The 23,485-nt window shown below is 29.0% G+C and overlaps 2 protein-coding genes across 6 annotated transcripts in view; one reads left to right on the top strand and one right to left on the bottom strand.

The window, feature by feature from the left end:
- Positions 1-23,485, top strand: part of LOC122271814 (voltage-dependent calcium channel subunit alpha-2/delta-3) — a 485,956-nt gene that overhangs the window by 329,157 nt on the left and 133,314 nt on the right. The window lies entirely within an intron of this gene.
- On the bottom strand, positions 7,055-14,020 carry LOC107444670 (uncharacterized). Its single transcript, XM_016058883.4, has 4 exons — positions 13,862-14,020; positions 10,736-10,865; positions 8,611-8,714; positions 7,055-7,248 (listed from the first exon to the last, which is right to left on the bottom strand). The coding sequence occupies exons 1-4, from the start codon at positions 13,910-13,912 to the stop codon at positions 7,222-7,224; spliced, it is 312 nt and encodes a 103-aa protein (XP_015914369.3). The 5' UTR covers positions 13,913-14,020; the 3' UTR covers positions 7,055-7,221.

Below are 23,485 nucleotides of genomic sequence, written 5' to 3'. Positions count from 1 at the left end.
TAGTTGCACACAGTATCTTTTCAGTACAATTTTTAATGACATTCAACTGCAATCTCACTGAACACGTAACATTTTTCGATTACAAATCGAACACAAACTTTGTAATCATTTTGTATTCTATCCTACCAAGTCTTTTAAAAAGTACTTTTTTTTAATGTTTAACTATGTTATACATTTAACATTTTGAGGCTTAGTTACATTCTATTTTTAATTTCAGAAACTCTTCTTAACATGTTTTTTTACACTAATCTCTCCAATTAGAATATCATACAGTTTTTAAGTAATTTTGGGTCATCGATATTACCGTACAACTCACTACTAACGACTTCTCTTCCACGACTTTTTACCGATTATGTGTTTCAAGAAGCATCGACAACAAAACGAGATAAATTTTTATATGTTTATCTACTATCATTTATTCTTTTTTTACGATTATTATGATTTGTAAATAATGTTTTAATTAGCAATTAGAAAATAAATGTTTAATTTTCCATTTTTCTATTTGTTTCATTAGTTATTTTATTCCAAATTAATTTATATCAAATATACGTTCCATAAGGTGATAAGATGTAATTTGGTGATAAGTTTAAAATCATACATTTTTATCGTATCATCATTTTAGACGTTTTAATATGCTACCTCAATCGCAAAAGGTCGAAACTAGAAAATAATCTTCCAGAGTGATTCTGCTCCAAACGATAAAGCTGCAGTTGCTCTATAATTGTGTAATGCATATTTTTCTGAATTTATTATTTCTCAAGAATGGCTTTTTTTTTCATCAGACTTAAATCTAATGTATTTTCTTCTGTAGTTCACCTCCGAGATAAAGGCTTGTACTAACCACCTCATAAAACATTGTGTCACGAAGTCAATGATGGAATATATATATATATATATATATATATATATATATATATATATATATATATATATATATATATATATATATATATATATATATATATATATATATATATATATATATATATATATATATATATATAAACAAAACAGTCAGATAACCATAAATAAGGTGGCATTCAAGCTGTTAAATGTGAGAAAAACTGCTTATTAATTGCTTTCACCTAATTCAGATAAACAATCAGGATTTCAACTCACCAACAAGGCCCACCTAAGAAAGCCACTTAGTTCCTTTTTAGTTGGATTCGTATTATAGCTGAGAGGGCTGATTTTTCGATCTGACCGACAGAACAGGGTTCGAGTTCACACCACAATATTTCTTCCCTTCTATTCAACACGTGAAGAGTTTCCAATGTCCTGAACCTGAACTCCCCAATTTACAACCCTTATACTATACCCTAAGACCCTTGACAACCCTAGAGACTAAAAGTACCACTCTCATTCACGTATAGATGGCAGCACCACAAAGCTACTTAACGCAATTTCTTTCTCGCAGCTTTTGAAGCTATGCTAGTTGTAAATGGTTAAGAAAAACTGTATAGTTTTGTATTTATGCTGTGTTTCCTGTATATTATTTTATCTTATTAATTAATTGATACTAAGATGGAAAACACAATTTGTAGTTTTCGTTTTATAAAAAGACATTGATTGTATTTATCAACGTATGCGCAAACTTATTATTCAAATCTTGCAAAAGCAGATGAGATTATACTGTAATGAGCACTGATACTGTAGAATTTATTTTAACACGAGCACTAAACCCCATTAGATTTTAGTCGAGAGCAATTCCTTTTCTAATCGTGAAATTAACTCCAGGCTGTTTTCCTCAGATTTGTAGGTCGACGTTATTATATTTTAAAATGAGCTTAAAAGCTTTCTGATAATTTAAATGACTTCTGACGCAAATGAGATGCATTTTAAGCTATCCTAAAAGTCAAGATGTCATCAATTTTCGCCGTCAGTAAAATTACTTTCTTTTTCTCTTACCGTTATAAATACCATTAAAGTGATGATAGAATAAAAAAATCTAAATCGTTTATGAATTACAAGGTAACAAATACAACTTTTTTTCATGTTTTTCATAGATTTTAATCATTTTTATTCATAATCGGGAGATTTATGAAAAAATTAGAATATATAATAAACAGTTGTTTATGAACTATAGAAATTTGTATTCAAAAATATACTTTTCTCACAAAAGCTTTTAACACGCAGTATCAGACAAAGCATGCGATACCATATTTTTCATGTAGAATTATAATTAAATTGATAAAATTAAATTTACTTACATTAATTTAAAGCATTTTTGAAGTTCCTTTATTAATTTATAAAAAGGAATTATTTTTAAATATTTCGCATATTTCATCTAAAAAAAAAAACGCGAAATTAAACTAATAAAATTAATATTTCCTTATATTTAAGCACATTTCATGCTTTAAAAATAAACTGAACCAGATTGTTTCTTGCTTCTTGAGAGATTCTTTAAAAGAATTGAATAAATTTCCATTGATATATTTTCATTTTTTGCTTCCCTGTCGTCTTCCCTATTCAATGAAATCCCCCAAACAAATAAATTACTTATTTTGTACTTTAATAATTTGCAATTTTAAAGTAAAATGCCATTTCTGATCGAAAAATATGATTTTTCTTAGCTCTTATGATTTTATATTTTTTTAAAATTTGCGGCTCATAAACTATCCTACAAGAGAATTTATTATTAAATTTTTTAATCCTTAGGGCGCTTTTATTTTCCTTACTTTTCCGTATTTTTTTTACCTTTTGATTAGTTATCACTATTTTTTTTGTTGCAAGATGTTAGATAAGAAATTAAGACATCTAAAAAAAAATTTTCAATGAAAGGGAATATGAAACCATTAATACCAGTGTTTCTATAATCAAAAAATAAAGCATATTATTGATTAAATATTATAAATAAAATTCATTCGGGTGTCAAAAAGTACAATAATGACATATGCTACGGGAATGTAAAAAACATACTGCAATAATACTTTTATTTCCATAGAATCCATTTCCAAGGAACCTACACAAAACATTTAATCTACTTTAAAGTGTACTATTATAGTATGATTTTTATATCAATTAAACATTTTTATTTCCATGGAATCTAAACTCAAACCTTGAAACTAAAGTAAACTAAGATCTTTTAAGAGCTGTAAAATATTTTTTCATAAAAAAATAAGTACTTAGTTTAGAATTTAATTTATACAACGAAACATTAACAAACCTCTTTATATTACAAATCACCTTCATATTGACCTTTTAAAAAGTACTAAAAAAGTTATTAATTTAATTTGTTCAAAATAAAAAATAATAATATTTTTCTCTCGACATCATTTTTAAAGCTAGACCATAAGTTTCGTAATCATTTCTCAAAGCATAATTGCCTTTTTTTCCAGTTATAAAAAGACAAGTTTGGCAGGTATTTCTCATCGCCAAACGCCTCTACCTCTTTTCTAGCAACCTATTTCTCTTGAGCTAGACCAGTAATAACACTAAACCGCAACAGACATCTGTGAAGGAGCCGAATGCGTGTAATTCTCGAAGACATCCCATGTATATGATGGTGTAGTGCCATGAATCCCATCTCTCTCTCATGAGAGGGAAGCGCAAGAAAAGGATGTTTTAGATCACATCCTCTTTGAATGGGTATCATCCGACCTCCTATTTACGACACTACTTGATACAGAATGTGAAGAGAAACATCCCAGAAATGTAAAGTTTACCTAGACATGAAAAGTGGCAGTAATGGGTTTTGTGATGGCATTAACCATACTTTCAATACGAGATTATGTCATCTTTTTTTTTTTTTCGTTCGCGTAAAAGAAATTTGAGAAGAACATGCTGTGGGAGTTTTGTAAAAAAGTGCTAGGGTTTTGCTCATAAAAGATATTTCATATGCTGCCATGAATTCTTTCATGTATTCGTATTTTTATTTTATAATCGAAGAACTCTGCAGTAACTCAGTGAAGTCATGTGTGTAAAAAGTAAATAGCCTTTCCCTAAATAAAAAGTATAAGTTTTCATGTTGTTGTTTTTTTAAATTTTATTTAATTTTATTACCATGGTTGAACAGCCAACCCAATTTTGGGTTTACGAGTACTAATGCTCAACTCCGTTGAGTTGTAATTTTAAACCCAATCCAGAAGACAAGGAACTCCTGGATCAAGCATGGAGAGAAATTTGCCTTCATGGAGGACTTTTTTTGGAACTAACCCGCATTTGCATTACATGGAGAGTAAAATTACGGAAACCTCTCCATGGTTAACCCAATGGCCAGGGGATTCTTACCCATGATCCGTCTACCACTGAGAATATTTTATGTCAGCACTTCGGTCGGTGCGAACCGGGTGCGGAGTCTGTTTCGACCAGCCGTCACTGGGATTCATCTCATTGGACGACAAGTGCTCTATCCCCTGAGCCACCACGGCTTTTTCACGTTGTTTGATACGTTATACGTAATTTAGTAACGTAATTTATACGTAATTTAGTAACTCAAATTTGATTTGAATTCTCCACCGAAGTATGAGATTTGTACTCTGATTTGTCAGATTTCGATAGCTGTTTCGTTCTTTTTTTCTTTTTGTTTCTTCACTTACATATTTATTATTATTAAATATTTATTATTAAACCTCAACCTCAAATTTATTTTAAGCACATTTTCAACTATTTTTTTCATTAAAAAATTCTTACTCGTTTTGTTTTTCATATTCTTTTGTATTGTTCTAGAGCAGTGATTCTCAACCACTGTGCCGCGGCACTTTTGTGTGCCGCCAAATTCTTAAAATGTGCCGCCAAATATTAGAAATGATGCAATAAAAATTATAATGCTTTTTTTTATTATGAGTAAAGTTTAAAATAAAGAAAAGTGTATATATATATATACTTTTCATAATTTTCCCACGCTTTAACAGCGTGATAGCATCTTCGTCGGCGATTTTATTGTCTCTGACAATCTTAAAATAAGATGAAAGTGTTTAACACACAATTTTAAAAAATGTTGTAAGAGCTGATCATTAAAGTAAGCTATGCAATTAGTAAGCAAACTAACAAAGAATAACTAAAAAAACAAATATATAAAAAACAAATTAACAAAGGATAATTAACAAAAATTAAGCTAACAATTAATAATTAGCAAAAAAACTGGTCAACAAGAAATAAAAAAACAGTTAATAATTATAGAAGACAAGCTAACAATTTATAACTAGCAAAAAAAATAAATAACTGTTACTAACTAATAAAAAATTGGTCGAAAGAAATAATTAATCCCTTAATAAATGTGATTTTGTAGTGCATATTATTTTATTCCACATTCAAAATTATTATCACCAACTATTTAACACTGTGTAAAATAGGTAATTAAACAACTTTTAATCTAATTTTTTCATTGTGTGCCGTCAAATTTCGAAATCGTTAAAAGTGTGCCGCAACGAAAAAAGGTTGAGAATCACTGTTCTAGAGGGTATATGAGCAATTCTACAAATAAACGCCAGTTAGGCGGCCAAAAAAAAAAAAAAAAAATTTAGGAGGCACACTATTACTACATGAATTTTCTTCTTCTTTACACCCTAAAAAGGCGAGAAAAAATCGTGAACATGAAATCTTTTCTTTGTGACATACTTTAAATGCGACATACTCTTTCTGACATACTCAGATAAATCTGAGCCGTTTATTCAGATAAAACGATTTTTACATAAATATAATATTATTATAATGTCTCTCTAATATGTATTTATAGAGATTTCATACTATAAGATTATATTTTAGTATAAAAAACAAAAATAAAAAAATTTAATCGAAGTTCGTAAATTGAAAAAATCGGGAAAAATTCAAAATTGGTATTTTGTCATTTAAAGTTTGTCACAAAGAAAAAATTTCATGTTTAATATTTTTTCTTGCTTTTTTAGGGTATAAAAAAGAAGAAAATTCATGTAGAAATAGCGTGCCCCCCCCAAAAAAAAAATTTATTTTTGTCTGGCCGCCTAATTCGCGTTGATTTGTAGAATTGCTCATATCGTCGCTTTGAAACAAAACCGTAAAACTCAAAAAAATCGAAAAATGAGATATTTGGGTCACTTAGTGTAAAAAAAAAAATCACCCTTTTAGAGAAACAAAGTATTATCTTCATAGTTCAATAAAATTAATTTAGAGAGCAGATAAATCGTTATCGCATTGGCGCGATCAGCATTAACGCAGAAAGTTAGAAATTGCTCTCCTGAAAAATTTGCTTTTTTGAGTTACCACGGTTTAGTTTCAAGGCGACGACATGAGCAATTCTACAAATAAACGCCAATTTTTATACTAAAATATAATCTTATAGTGTGAAATCTCTATAAATACATTTTAGAAAAACATTATAATAATATTATATTTATGTAAAAATCGTTTTATCTGAATAAATGGCTCAGATTTATCTGAGTATGTCAGATAGAGTATGTCGCATTTAAAGTATGTCACAAAGAAAAAATTTCATGTTCACGATTTTTTCTTGCCTTTCTAGGGTGTAAAGAAGAAGAAAATTCATGTAGAAATAGTGTGGCCCCCCAATTTTTTTTTTTTTTTTTTTGGCCGCCTAAGTGGCGTTTATTTGTAGAATTGCTCATATGTCTTCAATATGTTACAATAATGAAACAATAGAATTTTGTCGAATCAAACAAAAGTCAGCATGCTCTTTCTTGTAGTCACCAAATCATTGCTGTTACAAAAAACAAAATTACCGTATTGTTTGGCTTCAGCGTGTCCTCTTTTGGACTTTGTGCCACTAAACCATACATTCAATTCAATTCAATTCTTACAAAAAAAATTATTTGCCCGTATTTCGACCAGTAATTTGTTTTAACAGTTCTCTTTTGTACTTTTATCTCATTTTTATTATTTTTAGTTTATCTTTTGATATATATAATATCGATCTTCCAGGAAAGTTTTTTTTTTTAAATACACTTTTGAGAGACATGAATAATAAATGTAGAATATTTAAGTATAATGTTTTGAAAGTTTGATCTCTAGTGATTTTGTAATCATAAACATTTTATTTCAAAAACAATTTTTTTTTGGTAAGGAAGTATAGTTAAAACGATGGTAAAACAGAATTCTGTTATCAAATTATTTTATTAAAAATAGTAAAAAATCATTTATTTTGTAAGAAACCTACATAAACAGTCTTAAATCTATAAAAAAGCCAGAAATAAATTTTAATTTATAATAAAAGTTGTAGATATGATAGTTTCACTTTTCAACAAGTTGTATTTGTTTCTGTTTGTTTTCTTTTCTTCATTTTTCCTACTAATAACATTTATATATTGGCTTCTCCTGAAAGAAAAAACAAAGTTTAATAACCTTTTAAATTCGTATAAAAAAGCTATCTTTGTAAGCTAGAAATAAATCACTTCAGATAATTTAAACATATCAAACATAAATCAAAATTAAAAATAAATTATTGGCTAAATATGAAACATTACTCCACAAACAAGTGTTTGATATAACAGTGTATTGTAACAGCAATAATAAGATGACCTCCTTCTTAATCACTGGGGTACAGTTACTGTAATTTAATAAAAAAAATTCAGATTAGATATAACGTTTCAACATCCAAAACTTTATTTATAGATTTCAATAACGCCGAAAATACACTGAAACATCGAAAACTGTTTGAAGGATTAATTGATATTTAAATTTCAAATTAAGTTTGAAAAATAAGTAAAATCAGCTAAAATATAATTAGCTAATTATAATTTTGCTTTTACATCTCTCATTTACGAAGTTGAAACATTTTAGAATAATTAGAAAGAACAGTTGTTTGAAACAATAGGTAATTTTTTTTCTATTTATAATCTATTTTTCTTTTAGAAAATTCTATTTTTCACTTTCTTCACTATTTTTACCTTGGATATTATCACACTATTAGCACTCATAAAAGTTGTTATTAAAAATAATAATAGCAATATATATTTTTTTTTCCTTACTAGAACAAACAATAGTGGAAACATTCGACCTCAACCTTCGCGAGTATGTTAAGGTATTATCTATTTCTCAGTAAAGATCATAATAGTTATGCAAATATCGGAGTTATAAATTAACCCGAATAGATTCTGCATTATAAGAAACAAAAAGTTCACGGGATTATTGATACAAGTTACTTGATACAGGAGGTTATTTGATACTATTGATTTGAGGTTATTTGATACAGGAGTTTCAAATAATGAAAAGAGCCTGTAGAAATATATTATTATATTTCTACAGGAACTATTCTAATTCAGACTTCTAAATTTACAAAATAGTCCTCTAAGTACTTCTTGAGAAATTCAAAAAATTTTTTTATCAGAAACTAAAAGTGCCTCTTCTATTATTGTAGGATAGTGTATATATACACTACCCTACAATAATGGAATCTCCTCCATTTTGCATGAGGAGCTTATAGCTGCATCTCTTACTGTATATGACTTTTTGAGAATTCGCGACCTCCTGGACATAGTCTAGTCTGCAGCTAGACCTAGACCTTGAGGAATAAGCCACATTAATACAATAATGGAAAAGACACTTTTAGTTGTTAACATTTTTTTAAAATTTGTTTTATATTTTATAATGACTTCGATATTATTTCAAATCTCTTTATGAGGAAAATTATGTACTTATTATTCATGTACTTACTGATGAATCAACTTATGTACTTACATCTAATGAACTAATTGTTTTACAATTCAGACCCTCTTCACAGGGACATGATTTTTTATATCGACCATCAGGAGTTTTGCCATTCTCTGGATCACAAGAGCCACCTGATTAAAAAAAATAGATAGAAGTTATAACACAAAAGGATTTACTCCATATCAACAATGCACTCTTTCAATTATTTCTCAGAAAGGGAGCCATTTCTTTTCTGTTGCATGAGATTTTGAACAGATCTTATATACTTTTGTATTGCTGATTTCAAATCTGCAATTGGTTTCTCCTTCTCCAAGCAAGGTTTTTTTTAAATGACATTTTAAGTCGAAATGTTCAAGTTTGGGAAACGTTTTGCACAACAGGAGTTCACATACATATCGTCAGCAATTTAATTATTTCTATTGGAAGTTGACATGGAAAAACTGGCAAAAAATGAAAAATTCCATTTTTCAAGCTCTTCTTGAACGATGTTTCAGAACGGGGGCTAAATTTGACCTTACACCCACTGTCCAAAGTTCAGAACGTTTAAGTAACGGATCTAGAGTAAAAAAAAAAGGGGTTCACATACACAAACTCTTTATTTAATTACAGATCTTTGCTTTTACGTATAAGGAAGCTTCTTAGTACATGGCACATTTCGATTTATTTTCCTTTTGTTTATGGCATATCTCCCAAAATCAAATACAATCATTTAAAAAAATTTCTTTTTCGTAAAATTTCAACAAAACTAGAGAATTTAAATCATACTAAGACACATGAACAATAGTTTATCTTTCTTAGAAGTAGAATAGGGGATCAGGAAATGCAAAACATTGCCTGTGAGCAATCAATTAAATGAAAATAAATTAATGTAACCTGCAAAAACTAGTAATAAAAATTCGGTGAGTTGGCTGTTAATTTATATATCCAGCTTCCTTCTTAGGAAAAACGACCAGCACCTGTAATTATAACGAGCATTAGCAAAATTAGTACGGTTGACTAGTTATACATCCAGCTCTCTTCTTTGACCAAAAGAAAACTAGTTCTTGAAAGTGTAAAAAGATTCAACAAAATTAGTCGAGTTGGCCGTTAATTTATACATCCAGCTCCCTTCTTTGACAAAAAACAACAACAACAAAAAACTAGCATTTGTGATTATGACAAGATTTAACAAACGTAATTGAGTTGATCGTTGTTTTATGACTGTCATTTAAATAAAGCTTCCCTACTAAAATCGGGGTGTTAACGCCGTTTTTTATGATAGTTACAGTATCTGTGCATAAAAGTCCCGTTTCAAACTCTCTAGATTGATAATTACGGACAGCGAACACTCAACTCACCACTCTTCACTCCACTATTTCGCCACTTTCCATCATTTCTCTTGATTCGGTGAAATTTTTTAAAGTACAACAATAAAATAGTAGTAGTACTTTATTTACGCAGTACTAAAGCTTCACAATAGGCCTTCGGTGCCCGTCTGGAAAACATAGCTGAGAAAACACGCCATCAAATATTTAATTCTCTACAGTGGAAATGGCTTCCCTACACCAGTGGCCTACGCTACAAGTCGAGCCCTTAACGGTAGAATAGTATAACGAGGACCAGATACCGCGCATCATCGGTACCTTTGTGGGAGAAAAAAAGCGAAAAAACTATTAAATAAAGAATAGAAGAAAAGTTACAATTAACGAAAGTAATATTACTGATTCTTCTATTAAAAAGGCGATAATGATGTAATTAGGCCTAATAGCTTTTGTAATAACAAGCAATGAGTTACAATGACATGTTATATTAACCTCATCTGATTGTTGAGACCTAAGTAAATCTTGACAACCAAGTACCTAACTAGCAAAAGCAATTAAATTTCCTCTTATTAACACTTGTCTAAGAGTACCATTAGGCTGTTATTACACCGGGTTTCGTTCTTTTTCGTTTTCTTGTCCCTCCACAGTTGCAAAATAATGAACTTATTCACAAATTAGCTTACACTAATTTTCGTTGAGAAAGATAAACTAGCATAATTATCTGAATTCTTATTGTTATTATTCGATTGTATAATATTAGCAGTATACAATTTGAAATTTTAAAGAAATTGCTGGTGCCCTTTCTTCTCTTTACATTCAAAACTCAAATGTAATTCACTCATTTTTTTTACCTTTAGTAGAAGGATTTTTGCATATTCCATCAAAACCTGGCAGCCTGGTTTGAGCCTCAATGCAGCATTGGTCCCAATCACAATCCTCCGTTGATCGGCAAAGCTTTTGCGCAAACTGTGTGGAACAAACCTTAGAAAAGAAATGGCACATTTAACATTTCCATTCTATATTATGGGCTAATCCCTTTGTTCGCTGCCCCGATGATTAATCTTTTTGATTGATAATTTTGATTAATCTTTTTTTTGAACATTTACAATTAAAGGTATATTGTTTAACAAATTTGGTGAGTTCACACCTAATTTAATATTTTCGCTTACCCAACAAGCTGTTATATTAAATGCAATTTAAGCATGCATCACATTGTGCATTAAGCTGATCGTTAAGTTCTAAATCATTTAACGAATATATTAATAAAATGTACTCCAATTTATATTAATTGTTAAAGGATTAATAAGTTTAGATACCTATTCAAATACGTTTATCTTAAAATGCAGCCTAATAAGGTAATATCCTAAAATTACATTATAATAAAGAAACGACTCTTTTGGTTTTTAAACTCTTAATTTAGGAAACAATCACAATCGAAAACGAAGTAATGCCACTAAGTGGTAGAATTTCCAATATTTTTTCAACTGAATCAAAATTTTTGTTTCCTTTTAGCAAGTGAATTTGAGGGCTTTCTTTTTTCGATTGTTATTATTTTATTTTATTGCAATGGAGCTACACTGTTGAGCTATTAGCAACAATCTGATATTCTTCTTTTAGTCATGTACCAAAAATGGTATCGGCGCTTTCACGCACTACATTATCACAATTTATACCGCAGCTCATTCTCTGCACCACACTTCCCAATAGTGCATGAAAATTTTCTGCCAATAAACCGCCGTACATAATGAGCAAAACTTTTATCTTATTTAGGTTTAAAAGTCGTAGGGTTCACTTGAAATTGATTACGTATCGAAGAATGAGTGTCGTAATTTTCCAAGAACGCTCATATATGTTCAGATATTTATGTATTTAAGGAAATTAATTTTGGCCAAAAACCAAAAAATCGAAAGCATAGACGTCTCAGCTATATATAAATTTAATTTTATTTTGATATTTAGTGTGAATGAATAAATTATGAAGAATGTGTAATAGGGGGTGTGGCGCATACTGTAGTAACACCGTTTTGATCAGAAAAGCAGATAGTTAATGCAATCATTCGGTCTACGCACCACGCTCTTCAACTGTTCCACCTCGCCCTGACATATAGTGGCTCCACATTCAGCAAAATTGTCAAAATAGGAATAGAGCATTAAAATATATAAAGAGTCACCTTCCAATGAGGTGATCCAGCGGTTGCTGATCGATACGAATCTTAGCGATCGATCAATCTTAGCGATTGCTGATCGATACAAATTCTGCTCCCGACTAGCACCAACCAGAGTGCTGGTGCAAGAAATTGCCAGTGGTAAACGGATCATGGGCTAGAATCTCCTTACTGTCGAGCCAATTTTGAGTGGTTTCCGTAGTTTTCTTCTCTGTGTAATGTAAATGCGAGTGTGTTCCGGCAAAAAGTCCTCCAAGTCTGTCCCAGATAATTGATACACGAGTTCTCTTATCTTATGGTTTGGGATCAAAATTACAAGGCTGCGGAGTTAAGCAATGGTAAGCGTCAATCCAAAAATGGTTCCGTTATTCTAAGCCAGTTATAAAGTGATAAAATAAAAATAAAACTGCCTGTTAAAAAATTTCAAAATATAAAATGCAGAAGTTTGAGTTAATGACTCAATCATTTTACCTGTTCTAGATATTACTTATACAAGCATTAGCAATCGAATTTTCTACAGTGCACTGTGGACCAGAAACTATGATCTTTGGCCAAAAGTCAGAATTAAATTTTCAACTAAAATATGTGTAGGCAGTTTTAATATCGCCCAAATTAAGTATTCATAATCATTCCAAACATTACAATTTACTTTTTGGACCGACGAGAGTACAATGTAGTGGAAAATATGTTTAAAAATTATTTTAAATGTAACCTTTACATTTATATTTCAGAAATATCTATAGGAGTTTCACCTTTCTGTTACATTTTTATCAGAGTAATTAGTCTGAAATTATAGTACCATTTTTCAATTTGTTGGATTAGTTAATACTCTTGACAAACTTATAGTTTATATCTTATCATTTGACATTTTACAATGTTTGAATCACTTTCGAAACTTATCTCCGAAAAGTTAGTTCCACGAGGTAATTAGCTAAACTTTTTTTTGTTGTCTTCGTTGATGTTTCTTCTTTCGAAAAAACCTGCCCCATTTTGCCCATATTGCAAAGGTGAACTAAATATACAGAAAAACAAAAATTATGTTTTTTTTTCATGTTTTCGCGTTATTTTGTAATTAATTCGCATTATTCTGTAATAATACTTCGGAAATATAATTTGATTTTCATTTTTAATAAAAAATTGCGAAAATTATTATATTTTCATTGCTATATTTAATTATTTAAACGTACTATATATATATTTGTTTTTTTGTTTTGTTTTTTTTTTGCTCGCCATATTTCAACCGTCATTTTGTTTGTTTATTTCCTTGGTGTTTTTAGTGTATTTCAAAATTTTAACTATGAATTCAATTTACCTGCACATAAAAAACCCTAAATGAAAACCCCCAAATTTTGAAACAAATTTTATCGAAATACTAATTTTGGCCACGAAACCTTGGATGCTGGCCCACTGTGCAGTGGTTTGAAAGATACCTAGCATACCCACCATACTTTTCAGAATCTGCATAAACGTCAATATAATTTTGTTACTTCTATTCCAGTTATGTAGAAAATTCAAGAATTTTTCTTAAAATTTGAATATAATCTTTTTGAGTTAATATAAAATTCGTAATGCATTCAAAATATTGCTTAAAATAATTTTATAGAGAAAACATAATTAGTTTATTTTGTAGTTTATTTTGGATCATGTGTATATTTCAAACCAAAGACATCGTCAATAAAAAGCAACTAGTAATTATAAACAACAATTAAATGATACATATTTTAAAATTCCAATTTCTCTCCAAGTTTAAAAATATTTGAATAAAATTCACATATAATAATAATTAAAACTATTATATTTATATAAAGCTTACTATGAGTTCAAAAAATACTACAAAGCAGAAGGTTCCAAGAGCAATCTTCATTTTCGAAAGAGAATGTGATAATAACAGTGCTTAATTTCTCAGAAAATACTCTTACCTAATAAGTACCCTCAGCATATTTATCAAAATCAAACACCTGCTTTTCTGATAAATCTTCGCATGTCTAACAAATGTTTTTTTTTATTGTTGTTACTTACATAGTTTTTTCTATATATATATAACAAAAAAAAGAATTTGTGCGTGCCTGCATACCCGATTGCGGGTATACCGTAGGCCTTGGCAAACAAAGACTCTGGTATCCTTTGGCCAAGCCGTAGGTAATAAAAAAAACGGCATTAAACATGAAGCTAAATTAAAAAAAATATTAAATAAACTAAGAAGCCCGATTTTCTATTTTTTAATTATATATTTAATTCAGACTCATTAAAAAAATTAAATTTTCTCTTAGGTTTATCGGGAGCCATTATTCTAAAATAAGCTCTAGGCGAATTAGTCTTAACAAAGATTTTAAAGATAACATCAATGGTGTTTGCTAGCTTTTATCTCTAATCAAAAGTGTTGTTCATTGCGCGTTCTGCAGTACTTAGTTATTATCCATTATATCTAATTATCTGAATAATCAACCTGATCGTGGTAGCATAGACGAACTGCGTCACCAAATAAATATTTATAAAGTTATCTGAAGCCACGCGTTTACATTGTTTATAATGCATGATTTTTAAGCGCGTTGCAATAAAACAAAATAATTTAAAATCAACGGTAATTGGATGCCTGCAGGTGATAAATATTTATTTGGTAGCTAAATCGTCATGGTAGCTAAATCGTAGGATATGTGGATTCAAGAGCCAATCAGGTTCGACTCACACGCGTAACGATGCTTACATGTGCACAATTGCATGGCTTGTCAGAATCACTTCCTTCACCTAGAGTTTCAAGGACACAATTTAAATTTAAGAAGAAAAAAAAATTTCTGTATTTAAAAGCAAATTTAATGTAGAAATGGCATTAATACGTTAACGAGAAACGTAATAAAACGCCAATATTATTAATGACGCCAATAATAATTAATTTTGGTAAAAGTAACTAATTGAAACAAAAAAATAACTATGCACTAAAATGAAAAATTAATGGAAAAATAGTAATAATTAGTTTAAGAGAACTTAAAAGATCGACAAACTACTACTGACGCAAATGATGCGGAGTTAATTTTCGTGATAAGAACTAATTAAAATTTTTAAAAATAAGCTATGAACTACTTATTCGCTAAGGGGTACGATAACAAGTCGCAATACTGTTATTGGTAACAATGATGATCAATTTTGGTAAAAGACACTACTGTAATTGGTCATTACGGTAATTGGTGTAGTTATACAGGCACCAATTATACTTACATAGATAGAAGTATTATGAGTAAATATAGTGCCTATTAAAGTTTCACTACTGTACATCTTTATGATAGATACTGCAAACAGGTTTTTAACTGTCCCTCGAAGATGTAAGTACTTGATAAATCTGCTTGATTGTGGTTATTTTAAATGTCATAGCTATCTCGAGTAACACAGCATTATGCCAGATACTATTGAATACAGTTGATCTTTATTTTAATGGGATGAACGACTAAATACTTGTTTTGCTTATTCTAATAACGTAAAGCCACTGGGAAGGACAAGAAAAAATAACAAATAAGGAGAAAACATTGGCTTTATTTTAGCTTTATTATTTCTGTCAGTATTTGTGTTTCAGAATTGTACTTGGTTTTGTAGTGACTGATTTATTTAATTTTTTAACCCCGTGTAAAAAACGGTATTCAGCTAGTTTAACAATAAAAATTTTATAAAAGCACTAAATAGTTTATAAACCAGATTTAAATTATTTTAGATAATAGTATTGTTTACTCAATAAAAGCTTTGATTAAAAAGTTAAATGCAAATAGCTAAGTTTGAAAAATCAAATTAATTTTTAAATATGACTGTTAACCTCGATAGCTTATTGCAGGCTTTAAGGCTTTGATCTGCTACTGTTGATCTGAAGCTAAGCTGAACTATGGTTCAGCTTAGCTTCAGATCAACGACTACCAGCTAGATTAGGACGTGAAATGTGGCCAGTGCGCAACGCTGCCACCATCATATTGTTGATCTCAAAATTATGCTGCTCTAACCCTTGTAATACCCTCGGGACCGAAAGCTGATTGTTGCCAGCGTGCTTTACTTTATCTAATTATTTCTAAAATATTTTTCACTGTGTCTTAAACTTTTATTCTGAATGTTTTAAATTTAAAATGAAAAATATTACGAATGTTTCGTATGACCATATTTATATGATCATAGTTATTAAAAAAATAATTTTTCATTTTACAATTTAATAATATTCGCTTAAAAATTTGACAAAAAATAGAACTTTTAATGCATTTTTTTAAATTTAACAACGTATAGCTCATTTGAATTGTACAGTCCGCAAAAAAAAAAACGAATCACCCTGAATAACTTTCGTTCTAATGATCGGATTTTCACGAACTAAGTGTCAATCTTAATGGTTCCTGGGGGTGACCTCAAATATGCTAATTAATTAGTGCTAACTATTAATTAAGTTACGAAATCAGACACAAAAACGCACTTTCTCTGAATAAACATACATTTTTTTTCACATATTTGGATTCTTAACCTTCAAAATATAGGGGGTAGCCGCAATCTGGGAAAAATGGTCCCCATAGTTTGGTCAGGAGAGCGATCCAAAGTTCGTACCCCTTAATGTTAATTTAACTTTTTACGTTTTTTGTCATATTTTCAAAACTAATAAAGCAATTTAAATAAAATTGCACCCACTCATAAAACTCATTTACCCAAAGATAATTTCATGAAAAAAATAATTTTTAATGATTATTAATTATTTTTTATTATTTAATTAAAGAGAGGATGAAAAAATTTTGAATTATAAGGTATGAATTTTTTTATACCATATTAATCTACATATTTTTCAATTGAAAAATCTAAAGTTTCAACTGTTTTTATTTATTAGAAGCTGAGAAAAATTAAAATTAATTATTTTTAAAAAAATAATTTGGCGACAATAAAGAAATGATTAAATGGGGCGATTAATATTAAAATGTGATAAACTTGCGAGGAACTTGACTTCGCGCGCGTAGTGTAAAATTTCATTCATATTTTTTTCGCTAATAATCGTTTGCTAATCTTTTAATTTTTATTGATTTCTAACTATAAAATACAATGTTTCCTTTTTAGTCGCTTAATAATTTATTTGCAATTTAGTAAAGAAATTTGAATAAAACATTTTGAATAAAAAACACTTTATTCAAGGAATGTCTATTTTTATAAAATAGGATATGATATGATCTTCTGATAGAATATGATTATACACCAGATTGTGCTTATTTAATGTGATTATTTTTTATTTTCTGATTTTGTTTTTCAATAACTGATACAATTTCAATAATATACATACGTATGCATAGATTTGGAATAATATGTTTATCAATTTCTTGAATATATGTTTTATAAATATTAATAAAAATACGTAGTCAACTTTTCTAAGTATCTCTCACAACATCGCAAATTTCTCAACATCTTATAGAGTAAATTAGCGAATGAAAGAACACTTAAGCTTAGCTTGCCTTTAAGAAAAAATCATAAAAATTTCAAAATTTGTAATTTTAGCTAAATGATAGTGTTGACATATTTGTTATTAAATACAAATTATGTAAAAAAAAATTAGATAACTTACAAAATATTGTTTTAAGCTTTTGGTGGTTTAAATAATAAGTAGTAAGATAACCAATAAGTAGTAAGATAACCAAGTGAAGGAACAGTTCTTACCAGTGAATAAACACTAAATTTTTCAGTGAATGAACACTTAATTTAGAAAATGTTTGATGCTCGTTAGGAATCCATTGGCCACACAAATGTCTAAAAACAAGATTTTTCTCGGAATTACAACATATAACCACAGTTAACGCAGAAAATGTTACTTTTTTTCCGTCATGGAATGGAAAGTAAAATATGTTTGAATACATAATTTTAAAAAAAATGTTTTTCATTTTTTTTTCTCACAGTTTAATAGTCCGTTCTAAATTATGAATGTTTATCATTGCGTAATCCGATGATGCTTTTATTATAATTATAATCAGATCACTTTTTTGTTAACTCTTTTGGTGGTTTATTATTTTTGGTGGTTTATTTTGGTGGGTTTGGTGGTTACATTTTTTAAGCTATTTTTTAATCTTTTTAAGTATTTTTTTTCTCTTCGTCATATTTTCTGCTTTAACTTTTTTTTCAGCTCTTTCAATCTCTTTAAATTTTCGTTCTTTTTCTGAAGTTAATGCAAAAAAGTAATTTATTTCTTTTGATTTAACCCTCCTCTTTTTTCCAAATTTTTGGCCAATGTAAATGTATCTTCGAAATTTCTTTTGATTTTCCAATACCATTTCTGGAATTCCTCACTGGATAATAAATGAGAAAAAGGAGTTTCGAAGTTTGAGTCAAATCCATCTCTCATTGACTTATATCTAGTGGGTCTTCAGCAGTACTTACCATTTACTTATGGAACCAATTGTTTTTGCAACTAACAATGCCTCAAGAGGACTTATATCAAAATCAGTTTTCAAGATACTTTCATTATCAATGTTAGTTGTATCAGCTTCAGTGCCAAAATTTGATTAACCAAATGTTCTTTTTGAAATAAATTCTTCAATATTGAGAAAAGCACAGGCTATTGGATATTTGGGAGATTAAACTTTTCTGTCGTCAATGTTCCTTTAAAAATTTGCAACATAACTTGTGAGATTTCCCTCTCAAGCTTCTGAAGAAATAGTGCATCGTAACTCTCGAAGCATGTATTTTGTTGATAAGTTGTCTTGCTCATTAACTCTTGGTGTCTGTTTTGCATGCATTTGTTAAAGTCAACGTTTTTTACATCGAATGGAAAAACATCGCATTTCATAAAAACATTTTAACTTCATCAGTTGATGCCTCAAAATCTTATTTAAAAATGGATGTAAAATTTTCTCGACATATTGCTTTACAATTCTTTTAAGATCTAACGGGAGATTTCCCTGAATTGGGTAGATAACTAAACTAGAAAATTTGTTTTGAGGAACATAACTTGCTCAGTTTCAAATTAATATGAGATTTATACCTATCCAAAACGAGCAAAACAGGGAATTTGATAGCATTTTTAATTAGGCGTGGGTAGAAACATTTGCAATATATTTGTAAAATGTTGCTGCGGTCATTGTTTCATTTCATGAGTAGCTTTTTCCAATGAAATATATAGCAGGGACTGATTCTGTAATATCTCAAAGAATTCTTCAGTAAGGAAAAACTACCAATCGAGGTACTTTTTCTTTCCTAGGTACTTAAGAATATAAATCCTTATAATTTTTAGAGCCAAGGATTTTTCCCGTTTAAGGGCGGTATTCAACTCTTGTTTCGCTCGCATTGTAAATGCAATCACTTTCTAAAAGGATGCCAGGGCTACTTCATCTAAAGTTCTTAAAACCAGTATTTCGAATATTATTCTCTAAGGGAAGTTTTGCCTTTTGAAATTATCTTCGCATTGCACTGAGTTATCGGTGGATGTCGCCTTAAAAAAAACTTCACCCATTTTTCACCTGGATGATTGTCTTTAAATGGATTTTTCCTACCAGTTCCTGTCTGGACGTTAAAGACCGCAATAAGATAATAACTTAGCTAATTATTAGCACAAAGGCCTGCAAAGAAATTTTCTATTCAAGCTTTTATTATTATATTTAGTCAGTGAACATAGCTTATTAAGGTGTCTAAGGTATGATGTAATAACTAATCACTATATTTATAACGATAAATAATTAACAAATTATTATTCTAATTCTTTAAATAAATTTAGCAATTAAATTTGCATTTTGAAATGAAATTGTTATAGGAACTATTCATACAACATTTAACTGAATTTAAGGTGTCCTCTATATCGCAGAACTGCTAATTATCCTTGTAAAATCATATTTCACACATACTGTTCATTCACTGGGAAATCTATTCCCAGTGAAGAAACATGCCTGTTCCTTCACTGGTTAGAAGTTGTTTTTTGTACTTTTAACATAATTTTGATGTGTAATATGACTAAAAGTGCAGGAAAATTAAAACTTTTCTTTTATTTTCATTAACTTGAAAAAATCCCAATAAAGGAACACTTGTTTATTCATTGGTTTTTCATCGTTTGGTAATACAGTTAATAAACACCCCCTAATCTCAGTACTTGCTTATGTTATGATGCTTGAAATAAATACAACGTAACTTCAATAACCTTATTTTGAATTCTATTTTTCACAATGAGAAAAAAAGCATAATTATACGCAATTAATTGTACTTTAAACGGATAACTACCACCACTGACCTTATAATTGTGTCAAAGAAACAAGGCGTTGACCAGATACTAACAAATTCAAAACTTTTTCCAGAGAAGACTCTAAGACCAGGTAACTCAATGCATTGTTAGATGACTTCCTATTGTTAGGTAGTAAGCTACTGTTACCAATCAATCTAAATTAAAACGTTTAAAATCTAATTTCCAAAAAATATCTATGAAATGTTCCTTCACTGGGGTGTGTTCCATCACTGGTTGGTTTACCCTATATCGTCTTAATCTTAAAAGAAATTTTCGGAAGTGTTTCACAAGTGTTTCGCAGAACTATTTTGCCTATTATTTAAGTAAATTTTGACATTTTTAAGAATCTTATTTTTTACCCTTTTACGTTTATTATTTCTTCATTAATATACTAATCAATTTTTTCAGTTCTTTAATTTAGGTTTTCTTTAAAGTAAAGTTCCTTTCTAAATTATAGTCAAGTTTTCTTGAAAAGAATTATTGTCTGCTAGCTAAGAATAAAATCTTGTAAAAAAATTAAAAACATTCCGCTGCTTAAAATTATTTAATGCAAAACAGCTGATTATTTACTAAGCATACTATTTTTTTTTTGAAAAAAGAGTATAAAATATTGATTGTCTTTCTTTTGTTTCTCGTGACTTCAACATAGATTATCTAAAATAGCGTTGATGTATTTTAAGTCACTACAAAGATACCGAACATAAAAAGCTGTCGAATTTGTAGCCAAAATTTTTAAGTGTCTTAAAATATCTCAGTATCTTAAATGTCGTTCTAACATCTTAGTTGTGAAATTAAATTTTTAATTATCTGACCACGAGTGATTCACTTATTATTTCATTACATATTTTACTCTTTCTTTATGATACCAAGTAGATTTTTTTCCTGATAATATACTAAACTATTTTGTTTAATTTTTTACCTTAGCACGATTCCCAAGATATTATTGAAGTATAATTTGTTATCAGGAAAATGCCTAATTTCGTTAAGCAGGAAATACTAAAAATTGAAATTTGTAAGAAGATTCCGAAGCCGTGCCAATTTTAGAGTCATCTGATTTTAAAAAAATGCTATAAGAAATACGCAATTTCCGAACTCATTTTAATAAAAATGAATAAAAAAACGTGGCAAGAAGGCGAACATACTTTTTACAGAAACTGTGAAAACTAATTTTTCCCATATTTCGTCAAAAGAGGATAAGAGTGATATTGCTCCAAGGGACCTACTCAATAATTTCGCTATTTCCAGAATGAAATCTGTTTGATCGAAACATATTATTCCTTTGAAATTAAAACGAGGAAAAAATTAGTTTTTATTATTTATCTAAGCTTATTCCATTTATTTAATGATAGCGGTATTAAGGTTAAGAATATGCGATGGAAGCCCCGTTTACTATTATAATATAAATTCATTAAATCATGTAGCTTGAATAATTTATTTTAAGCAAATTATTTAATAATTTAAGCAAATAACGGTGTAAAAATAAACTCGATCAAAATACTCCGAAAGTATACCCTAAAATATAGGTAGAATAAACTTTGGCATCGATATATATAAAAAATACCTTTTCAAAACTTATTTTAATATCGAGTGAAATAATTTAATATGTTGTGTAACTAAATGGATAATCCCAAGAAACTGAATCGAAAGTATAAAAATTTCATTGATTTAAAAAATAATGGATGATAATAAAAGTAGACATGTTTTGAGCGACCAATAATGAAAGTCACAACTTATTCAAGCCTGACAAGTCTTGAGAATGGGCGATTATATTTGAACGCTCAAAGCATATCGACTTTTACTTCCCTCTTCATACGTTTCGAAGTCAGTTGAGTTTGTATCGTCAATTATACGGTTTTACATTTGGGTCTTGATCATTATTTTGATAAGGATTTTACACTCGTTAAAGTAAACATATGCATTTTAATATTTAACAGGATTCATGTGGTCTTTAAAAACGTAAGAGTATCAATATTGTAAAAGTTATATTTAACTTAAAAATTAAAATTTTGAGTTAATGAAATTAAATATTTTATCTTTTAAGTTTTTCAGTATCTTAAGGATCTTACTAGCTCTGTTTAAAAGGAGAGTATCAGATATATATAAGAAAACATAAATAATCATAGTAGCAGTATTTGGTGGTAAATGTAGCTTATCGTAATTGAAGAATATGCTGTGCGACATTGTATGGTGAATTTGCGAACGTAAGTTTCAGAATGCATCGAAACACGAGGATGCAATTTGCTAATCATCTTTATCCAAAGAAAACCATGTAACCTAAATATCTAGCAGAATGAAGCGATTTTATAACCAACAAATCATACAATATGCAACATATTATTTCAATATCTTATTCATATACATAACATATTTCAATGTCTTTAAAATTCCACTAAACATTCAGCAATTCCTTGAGTTATAGAAAAAAGAAATATCGTAAATTACAGAAAACCTTGTGAATGTGCATTAGAATTACTATACAATCTACATTTTATTTTTCAAGCACTTTTTTTTATCTTCAAACTTTCTTGCCTAGAAGACTCGATTAACCCTTTCGCGCTGACTGTCACAAATACGTGACAGCATAAAACAGTATCTACCAGGGTAAAAAGATAAAACTGGTAAACAAAGTAATTCTTTAGCAGTTTATTTGTGGGCGGGGTTATAATTGTTTGATTTATTTAATTCACCATTACTTAGTTCAAAATAAAATTATTTAGTTATACTTTGAACTAGCATCGATTATATATATGATTAAACTAACAATAATTAAATTCAAGGCAGAGTAAGTCCGTGAAATTAGCAACGCCTGCATTTAAGCTACCGTTTTTTATTTATTTACATCCTGATTCTGATTTTGTACGAATGCTTTCATGAATCACTGTCCCCAAGGGGTTAAAGCTGTAAAAATGATTATCCCTAAAATTTTGTATATAGCTGTAATAAGTTATGTCAATTTGATTTTAGTATGAAATACTCGAATAAATTTAGCAAAAACAGCATAATCTAAACAATATCAGATAAAAAGTTCATATATTTAAATTCTAACAACTTAGAAAATCATAAATAATTTATAAATCGATTCAAATTTTCTTTTCAAAGGACATTAAAAAAAATTTTTTTTTTTTTTGCTTTTTAGACAGAAATCAGCTTAAAAATTGTCTATTGCCTAGAAACTTCGAGAGATTTTCTATTAACAATGAATTAAACCTCTCTGAGCAATCACAAAACATTATTTCAATT

This window comes from Parasteatoda tepidariorum, chromosome 7, assembly GCF_982258835.1.
Source record: "Parasteatoda tepidariorum strain Cologne lab strain chromosome 7, Ptep-v5.0, whole genome shotgun sequence".
In the NCBI taxonomy this organism is placed as follows: Eukaryota; Metazoa; Arthropoda; class Arachnida; order Araneae; family Theridiidae; genus Parasteatoda; species Parasteatoda tepidariorum.
This window is presented reverse-complemented; position numbering and strand designations above follow the sequence as displayed.